The sequence below is a fragment of the Taudactylus pleione genome, unplaced genomic scaffold, assembly GCF_031769625.1.
Source record: "Taudactylus pleione unplaced genomic scaffold, aTauple2 ptg000479l, whole genome shotgun sequence".
Lineage (NCBI taxonomy): Eukaryota > Metazoa > Chordata > Amphibia > Anura > Myobatrachidae > Taudactylus > Taudactylus pleione.
The window spans coordinates 7888741-7899247 of record NW_028284881.1 but is presented as its reverse complement, the minus strand read 5'-3'; the positions used below and the strand labels follow the sequence as shown (position 1 = coordinate 7899247).

At 38.9% G+C, this 10507-nt stretch overlaps 1 protein-coding gene across 4 annotated transcripts in view; it reads right to left on the bottom strand.

Moving 5' to 3' along the window:
- Positions 1–6909: 6909 nt before the first annotated feature.
- The window catches only part of MAPKAPK5 (MAPK activated protein kinase 5), a 56560-nt gene continuing 52962 nt past the window's right edge, over positions 6910–10507 (bottom strand). For all 4 annotated transcript variants that reach the window (XM_088449090.1, XM_088449088.1, XM_088449089.1 and 1 more), the window contains 2 exons: positions 8937–9041; positions 6910–7033 (listed from right to left, as the gene is read on the bottom strand). In XM_088449090.1, coding sequence (XP_088305216.1) covers positions 6936–7033; positions 8937–9041 — 203 coding nt within the window. In that variant the 3' untranslated portion in view covers positions 6910–6935. The remainder of the gene's footprint in view (positions 7034–8936; positions 9042–10507) is intronic.

Here is a 10507-nt window from a genome sequence, read left to right as displayed (position 1 = left end):
GTCATGCCTCAAGCACATCTAAAACATGAAACATCTATTCCTAACTTTTAAAACTCCTTACTTGTGCAGTGTTCAGGCCCCCATTCATTTGACGGCCATTTCCCTGATCAGACTGGAACCACCGATGGCCGTCTATTTCGGACTTGAAATAGATGCCCATCAATGATCTGTGATCCGTCTGGGAATCTATGAAATGTTTCATGTTAAAAATGCCCGATTTGCTGATAATATTTTGGTCAGGATCGGCAAATCCTCACCCCAGCATCTGGGCAATTACCCCATTCCACCACAGAGGTATGGGGGCCTTAAGCCTACAGCAAAAATTACGGTCAAACAAATATATAAACAATGGGCGTTTTTTCTTCTCTGTCTCTAGAAAACCTACGTGTGTACCAATGTGGTGATAAATAAGTCAAGAGACAATTATTCTTTTAAGTAAAATCATTTTATATACATTAATGCATATATTTACATTGTAATACTGGTCTGAAAAGAATGTCATGACATCATACTATAAACATTGCAAGATAAATTAAATATGTTTAATACATTGAAGAAAATGAGATGGATTAAGAATGATGAACCACAACGCAATAGATTACCACAAAGATATTATTCCAAAATGTATTCATTCCACTATTCCTTGCAGCAACTGAAATGCATATCTTCCATTACTTCAAATGACAAATACAACTGAAAGGTGTAATATTTTTCTCGTCAACAATTTAAAGGATGGCAAAACATTTACTTTAAGGTTTTAGATTACCATTCACGGGAACCCTCCTGTAAATAGGAATTCCACACGTTAGGATTATATCCAGCACCACTTATTCTTTTGTTTCCTTGCTTAGCTTTGATATCATTGGGACTTTGAGTACAAGTTAAGCCTTTTAAAATCCATTGTATGTAAACCAGTTATATATATATATATATATATTTTTTTTTTCTTTAGAGGAAAAATTATATATTCACAGGACAGTTGAAACTCAGATGATGTTGCTACAATTATAATAGAGAATGCCAAATTATTCTGAAAAAATCACACCAACACGTAAGAGATGAACAACTCCTCGTCTAAAATGCTGGTCAATTCAGCATACAACATAACATACTAGATCAAATGGAATAATTTTATTTCTCACTCCACAATGCTCACCTTTTTGTATACAATTATGTGGGATTGACTTTAACAAATATAATTAACATAAAAGTACCACTAAACCTAAAATAATTGATTGTCTATATAAAAAAAGCTACCAATAACTTTAACAAATATATACATAAAAGCAGACCATCATCCCTCTAAAAGACACTGCAGCCAACCTGAAATGGCTGATACTGTACATTAGTTAGCACTCAACTACACAGCAAGTACCAATACAGTGTTAATGAACTTTAGTCCACATACAGGAGCTTTTATCTATATATTTGTGAATGTTAATAGCTTTGTTATGTAACTTAATCTGTGTTTTAGGTTTAGTAACTTTAAAGTAGCAAAGTTGGCTGCGTACAGACTTCAGGGCTTTGAGCCTCTGTTGTAGACAAGCCGAGATAATGAAATGTACACATTGATTTGCATAAATGGAGTAAGAGCAGAGGCGGAACCATGCATCGCATGGCAATATTTAGGGGGAACTCTTTCAGCATGTGCATGAGTCACACATATGAGGCGTCCACTTTGCTTTTCGCAGAGCAAGGGTCCTTGGGAAAAGGATGTGGGTGCCTCGGAAAAGGGGGTGCCCCGAAAGGCCACCCCCATGGTAGTTCCACTAGTGAGTAAGAGTGAAATTTCTGGTCACTTCATTGCACGTGACTGAAAAAGGTGCCACAGTTTCTACAAAGATGCTGCTGACTTGCTGGAGAAAGTAGCTGGAAAATGTCAGCTGGAACTGCAATGAGTGAACTTTACACAAATTACCATCCAATGAATGAATGAACTGTGGCAACAGGCTATCACTAAGTAGGAAATGCGACTGTACATAGCATAAAACACCAGTGAATCCCTTCCACATGTCACTGCCACGGGTGGTTCACAGTGCACTTCAGGAAAGTGGGTCAAGTTCATGCAGCTTTCTAGCTTAGCATCGGTTTACATGGATCCTGGCAACTTGATAGCTGACAGAAGTGTACACAATTCTTTGGTTGCAGATAAGTTAAAAGAAGGGAATATTTAAAAAGAAAACATGTAACTGTACATTACTGTTGATCTCCCTGCATTTCACTTTAGTGAATATACAGAAATCTGATCCAATGTCTGTATATAAATAGGGTATACATTCCTAATTACAGAACATTTACTGCAACAAAGTAAATGTATAAAAACTACTACATCTAAAAAGTGCTTACTTACAAGAATTAATGACTTTAAATTACAAAAAACATATCCAAATACAATTTGGATTCCAAACATAACCATTGACCTTTACCACGGAAAGAAAACATTTAGTCTACAACACTCAACCACTGAGGCCAAACGAGACCACGGCACACAATGTGTCATCTCTACAAACATCCTCAGAGCAAAACTTTCCAGTCCTAACTTAACCTTTAGAATCCAGCTGTGCACAGAGCCATATGCCAGCTGTATAGAATGAAAACAGCTAATCTGTACCACACTTACTGAGGCCAATGATTAAAACAACAAAGGTTACCAATGTGGTAGTTAAACTTCTCTTGTGGGAGAGGATGATCTGACAATTATCTGAGCTGCCACATTAACAGCGGACAGTTAGTATTTTTTATAGCACAGGTTCTCAATCTCAGTCCTCAGGACCCCAAACAGTGCATGTTTTCCAGGTCTCCTCACAGAATCGCAAGCAAAATAATTAGCTCCACCTGTGGATCTTTTAAAAATGTGTCAGTGAGTAATGACTACACCTGTGCAACTGCTGGGTGACCTGGAAAACATGAAATGTGTGGGGTCCTGAAGACAGAGCTTGAGAACCACTGATTTATAGTAAAGATTGAAAACAAGAATCCGCAGCCCTGTCACAAAAGAAAATGTAAAAAAAGGCTCATTAAAAAGGTAACAGAATAGCACAAATACATTTTTGCCGTACAATCTTCAAAACCAAAGAGATTTGTGAGGCAGCAGAAAGGACCAGCAATAGACATAGGGAGAATTATGGCCACAGCCCAAAAGATGGCATCAAGAAGGAAAGCTCTATTTACACCCTACTAGAGAGTGTATATAAAAAAGTATGGGAACCAACGCTTGTTTAAACCAAATCTCTTATTAAATAATCCATTTACATGAGAAACGGATGTGTAAAACACTATAGCAACACATTTATTACATTATAATACAAGCAATCACAAAAGGGATCAACATAAAAACATATATATTATGCTTCAGAAGAAGCTGGAGGGGCTTACTCAAGCGAAAAGTGGGTTTAACCAAATACTGCACATCTGTGGCTGGGACTCCTGCACAATTGTGAATTCTGGACTCATTAATATCCAGCAGATTTTGGACTTACTATAACACCTGTGGACACCATTGCTATACTTGGATTTTCCAACCTAGTAACCACTTGGTAAATATTTGCTGTATATAACCAAAACGATTGTCCTAAAAACTAAGTCCTAAATGCCAGTCAAATAATATATAATATACAGGAGTCCTCCTAGCAGTTGACTGATAATATATATGTTTTTATGTTGAAGATCCCTTTTGTGATTGATGGTATTATAGTTTAATAAATGTGTTGCTATAGTGTATTACACATTTCTCATGTAAATAGATTTTTTAATAAGAGATTTGATTTAAACAAGTGCTGGTTCCCATACTTTATTTCATTTTATTTATCAGAGGCTGACAAACTCTTACCAGCAGCTAATTGGCAAGCTCTCACAGGTTCTGTTTACTCATTCTAGATAGAGTATATAATTAACTGTTACAGGCTTTGATAAGGCTCTAATTTAATCTTTAAATTACTAACTCAACATAAGTGGAGTTTACCTTTAAATAACATATTGCTCCAATAACAAATAAGAGATTTAAGGACTTTCAATAGCATGAAACATGTTCCGCATACCATTCCGCCTAGTAGCTATTTAAATGAACATAGATAACATTTCAAGACTTTACCCTCTCATGTGAATGGAGCAAAAGTCAAATGTGTGTAAAATTTACTTTGAAAACATATACACAATTATAATCTGCAGATAGGTTTTTTTGACTTGCAGGACAGATCTGTAAGACTGACAACTTGCAAGTGACCACATATGCTTGCAAACAATATAATATAGTAAAAATTAAATGGTAGTTGTCCCAGTCATAACACAAAAGTAGCATCTGTGTTTTACCCCATCATGCATAAAATAATGGATGTGTGGTCATGATGCTGTGTGATTCCTCTATGCACCAATATCACAACATGGAAAGTGCACACTAACAATACAGCACTACATTTCATTGAAAAATGTGCAGAACCCAAGCACTGCAGCACATCGCAACTTATAGACCTTCGCTTGGTGCCATGAGATTTTTAGTTCCAAAATCCAATGAAAATGGGCCTAGTTTTGAAATCTAAATATAGAAAAAAGCTAAATAGTGCAGAATGTGAAAGGGCTAATGTAACTCTCAGGAGGGCAGAACGTCCATTAGAGGTCCAACAATTGAAACGCAAACATTTTCTGAATCCATCCTTGAAAATGTGTAGTAGAAATTCCTACTTTTATAAATAATGAATCTTGAATGTGCATGCTTATAAGCCAGAACAAGGGGAGTTATAATAGAAACAAAATAGTTCTGACAAGCTTACTGTACGTTTGTCTGCTGTTGAGTGTCTGTAATTCAGCATTTACAAAAAGCTATTCAAGGCAGTGCTGAGACATCACTTGCTTTATTAACATGCTATGATTGGATAGCTGTGGAGACAGTAGCCAATGACTGGCCTTGCCCTCCTAGAAACAGAAAAGTGCAGTACAGAAACTATGAATTAAGGAAGCATAAAGAACAAAGTATTTAGAAACTATTACTAGGGGGAGGCAATCCACTGTTGGTGACAAAATTAATTACATGGGGAGGCAATCCTCTGGCCAACAGGCAAGTCACGGTGGAGACTAAATTAATTCTGCATATAACTCTTACCAAAGTTTTGCACTGCATTTTTTATCAACAGTTTAGAAGCCCAGCTCATCCGAAACACTCTTTATACAGACACTTCAGTATACTATGCTGTCAATCAATGTGCTGTAATGGAGAAGTGTAGAAACCAGCTGTTCTGCTCAAAACAGAGCAGTTTGAGCACTAGCGATTACTAGTTAGGAAACAGTTACTGTTCATAAAGGCACAATCACTTCCATGGTGACACCTTGTGAGGGGGTAATGCTCTAGCCTTATGACACAAGAGAGTGAGCTTAGGAACTGTAGTCAGCACTTGAATGTGTCATCATAGGAGCGACTTACTAATGCTTGTCCTTTTCTAGGTGATAAAGTGCCCAGAGGACATCACCCTAAAGGTTCAAATGAAAGAATTTCATGTTAGGATATGTAACAGCAGACAATACCTTTGTATCAGTCAGATTTTTTTAAAGCATCTATATGAAACTGATGGGTTACATACAACAAGGTTTAAAATGGCGTCACAGTAAATGCATACGAGAAGTGGCGTGGTGGTTTGGACCCTTCAAGGTGATCCAAAGGATTGTAGTCCTTGTAGGACTAAAAAGCTGTCTTCTACTCTTTTGGGGCTCTGCCTTTGATATGCAAACAAACTTACTAGATGGTCATCATCTGATTGCAGTTCACAGATAGCAACCAGAAGTACACATCTAATACCATGATAAAATCAACATATATACACGTTAACAGAAAAAAATTAACATACATACATTCTGGAAGAGGACCGCAAGTTTGCACAAACGTACATTTAACTGAACCCTCTGCTATGAAAAAGCTTTGCAAGATGAGGGAAGATCCACGTTGCAGAGAAAGCCAGGGGACACTTGGTCTGTACCACAAGACACTAACATTGTTGTCGAGAAGTATATTGTTTACAGAGAACCCCAAATTGGCATTTTCATCTGCAGTTAATCACTGCATGTTCAGGCACACTAAGTTTATACCACATATGCATATTTTATATGAAAGAAAAATTTCAAATAGAAAACTAGATTATCTAAAACGAAATCTATTAAAGCTCAGGATTGTGCAGTAAAAAGGAAAAAAAACAGCACGCAACTGAAACACACAAATTCTGATGCACAAACGGAAGCGGTCATCATAATTGATACAACGGTGCCACCTACTGGACAAGAAGTTGTTAACAGCAAAAACACTTCCTTGATTCCAGGGTTAATAAAGGTTTCTCAAACATTATGTTCACTTAAAAAAAAAAGCTTGAGCATGGGGAATATTAGAAAGTTCTAGATTTTTAAATTATACTGGCCTGTATACAGAGCAGCTGGTGAACAAGTCAAAGGCATGTGCTCTATCCAAATATTCCTGAGGAAACTGCTAGCCAGTGTAACCATGTCAGTTACATTCCACAAAAGCTATCTTCAAGTATATTAATGTACTGACTGCCAGCCAAACCTGAAACATGTAAGCTCAGGAGTATGTTCTAGGCTTCTCTGGTAGTATTAAGCAGCTTGTGTATACAGCAGCCTGCTGATTATCAAGGGACAAAAAATGGAGAGGGCTCATACCTTTGTAAAGTACTGCAAATCCATGAACGGCTGTGTAATCCCTGCTAGATTTGTACCTAATAACAGTACAGTAGTGTGAGTTCATATGTTTCTAAATAAATTACAGTACCAATGATTTTTTTTTAAACCTCTATCTACATTTATGCTGTATGTTCAAGCACTGTGGAAATTCAGTGATATAATTTACATAAAACTATTTTAGAGTTCTTTAAGATGCAAGATTTCTTTTCTTAAAAAAGAAAAACCCATAAAAAAAAAAAAAAAAAAAAAAAACACTTTAGCTACTGAGAATCTTCTTGAGAGTTTGTTTGTTCTTCGATAATTTGCTTTACTATTTCTGCAAGTTTGAGGCGGTCAACTTTGTCTGTAAATCCTTGCCCTAAAACAAAAATACATTTTACAGATTAGTCTGTTGCTTTATTATCACAATCTAAAGAGAACATCTGCACATAGAACTACAACTAAACACTTTTTGGTATTTATTTATTAACATATCACTAAGGGGCCTATTCATCATCACTTAATTGTCACAAAAGCAGGTGAAAAAGCACATTTTCACCAGCAATTGTGACAATGAAGTATTCGGGCCATTCATTAAGAAGGTGAAGCAGGAGATATCTCCTACTTACCTTCTGTTTGCGGAATGGCCCGATGTTCCCATACACTATGGGGACAGAATTCTTCAAGCTCCGAAAATATAATATTTTCAGAGCTTGACTGTGGGGGCATTCGCCATCTTCAGATGGCGAATACCCCGCTTGGGGTTCGCAACCCGCTCTTCCCTATGGGAAGTAGGCCCGGGTTACGAGAAGGGATCCTTTCGAATCCCTTCGCCCCTGTCCGGCTCCTTCCGCCGGACGTCGGGGCTCTTGTGCGCATGCGTGACCTGCCGCTCGCGGGGGCAGCTGATTTCACGACGGGGCAATGCTGAATTGCTCCGGTGGCCGCGGCGAATTAGAATGTTAATTATCGGGTCCGTTCGGACCCCGATAATTAACATCATGAATAGGCCCCTAAATCTTGTAAAAATATATCACTATTATTATTATCCTTTATTTATAATGGCGTCACAAGTGTTCTGCAGCATCTTACAGAGAATAATATAAACAAATAAGGGAACAAGAATCCAGTGACTAATTACAGTATAATACAGTGCAGGACAAAAACCATGTTATACAGATTGGTGCGTTAGCGATTAAAACATTCAAAATGAGCAGCAGGGAGTCAACAATCAAGTGTTAGGTGCCCTTGTGGGGAGAAAGGAGTGGAAGAAAGTATAAGGAGAAACACATGAGGGAAGATGGCCATGCTCGTGGGTGCTTACATTCTAAAGGGGAGGGACAGAAAAACAGGCGTGACACAGATGGGGTAGACAGGGAGGAAAGAGCATGTAGTGAGGTAGGATGAGAGCTGGTAGGCCATGATGAAGTAGTGGGTCTTGAGAGCCAGTTTGAAGATTTGTAGAGAGGTGGAGAGTCAGAGAGTTCCATAGGTAGGAAGCAGCACAGGTAAAATCGTGAAGGCGGGAATGGGTAGAAGTAATCAGTTGGCAGGAGAGGCATACAATTTTTTGAGCAAAGTGGATGGGTGGGAGTGTGAAGGGAGATGAGGTCAGAGATGTAAATGGCAGATAATTGGGTGAGGGCTTTGTAGGTGAGTAAGAACTTGTATCAGTCCTTATAAATTACTAAGTGTATAGTGGCCTAGCCCACTTCCTTCCTATTGTTTAGAGCCCAGAAGGCAAATCAATCCACAGATCCCAAGCAAACATGGCTGCCCGTGTGGAGACTAAAGACCTTAAGAAACTAGCAGGGAGGTGGAACTGGGGTTAAGATCATCTACTACTATTTGTACTTAAAATGCGTAAGTGGCATCACCCCCAACCCACATACTGCATGGGACTTATTATCCTTTATTTATACAGCACAGTAGAATCAGACCCAAGCCTCAAGCATTCCAGACAGCAGACACCAGATTTGGCTGAAATCCTAATGGCACTCATAGAAACTGTGTGCTGGGGTCATGGGTTACATTCCGAGCAGTGCATTATTTGTGCGCAGTCTGAATGTTACAGGGTCTGTAGTGAACGATTCTATATTCCTTGTACAGCGTTGGGTAATATAATTTGCTCTATATATATATAATAGTATTGGATCTCTGTTCTGCCCTTCCTTCTCATTGAACCTGTACAGTGGAAATGAGCTGTCTTTTTATGTACCAACATCTTAATATAAACTGTGTGTGGCCTGTGAGTTGCCCGCACTTCTTTGCTCCTGACTTACCATTCCAGCTGAAGCTTTGCAGTGTATCTCTCAATAATTTACAGTCTCTGTTGAATTCCCAGGCTTCCAGCACAACTTCATTCAATTTCTCATCCTCATTTTCTCCTGCACAAAAGAAATTCACAGAAGCAAAAGTCAGTGTGTGCATCGTGCCCACTCCTATTTTACAGCATTTTACATAGTGAGCATTGAGACCAATGCACAAAAGGGATTGAAATATTGGATATAGGGTTGTATAATGTTCTGGATTTACAGTTCCTCAATACTGCACATGGTAAATACATTTTTCTTCCAAATACCACAGTGGTATATATTCACTTTTAAGCACACTAATTACACCTTTTCTCACTATATAGCTGCCAAGTCGTTCTTCATTAAAGACCCATAGGCCTCCCCCAGAACCGCAGGAGTTTTTAGCCCTGGCCAGCTGTGCACTGGTAATTGTGAGGTGAATAAAGCACAGACTGAACATTAATAGGTGGAAAAGAATAGTTATTGTGTGCCCACATTACATTATCTGTCTTCTACAGAATGTGTACAGTGCCTACATGAGAACACCTCTTTCCACCTCACTGATCGCAAGTGTAGATATGTACAAATTGCTTCTTACTCTGCTTTCCTGCGGGCGCTCATTATCGGAGCATGGGCAGTGCAAACAAAAGCTCTGCAAACTGGCATATAGATTCCGAAAGGTAAAGTGTCTGTATAATATAAATTATTATTTGGAGGTCAGAAAATGATTTTTCAAATAAACTGATTACTTGTGATTTTGTAGTTTTTAAAGGAGATTATTTTTGATACTAAAAGCTATAACTATGCATGTTGGCTATTAACACATATTGGCATATACAATTTGGAGCAAGGTTTACTTTGCAAAAAGTCACGGGGACCTCGCAACCGGTTGTGGATTACCGCGGGTATGCGCACTCCCAATACCCGCTGTATTCAATTTAAAAAAAATGCACGTGGGGTTTTCAGCACTGTAAACCCTGCGGTGCGAGAATAAAAAAACCTATTTACCTCTCCGGTGGTCTCCAGGGCTTCCGGTCATCTTCTCTCCATCTTTGCACTGAGGAGTGGGCTGCTTGGAGGGGAGGTGGCTGCTGGGAGATGTAGTTCTCCCTGCAGCTGCCTCCGGGGGGACTCGCACACACACGGGGGTCACATAGAAAGACACTCACATACACACACAATCACTCACACCGCTGCTGCAGAAGAGCAGGTCCTGACACTGGAAGGTGAAGACAGCACTTCAGAAAGTATTTCCTGACTAATTAGGCTAATTGGAAGCAGAGGGGGTTACAAAAAATTGGTCGTGCTCTGGAGGTGTTCAAAATAAAACCTCTTGGCGCTCGAATAATGAAAAACCCTGCATCTAATTGAATAGCAAAAATCCCACACCTGCAGGAAAAACTCAGAAGGTGCGTGATTTTTGCTATTCTTGCACCTAATTGAAGATGCCCCATAGAGGTTGATTAAGTTATCCACAAAAGGACGCATGTTGTACTTGCAATGGTGTTTCCACACCACAACGTTGCAACATCCACAAGACTTTTGCCCTTCTGCTCCAC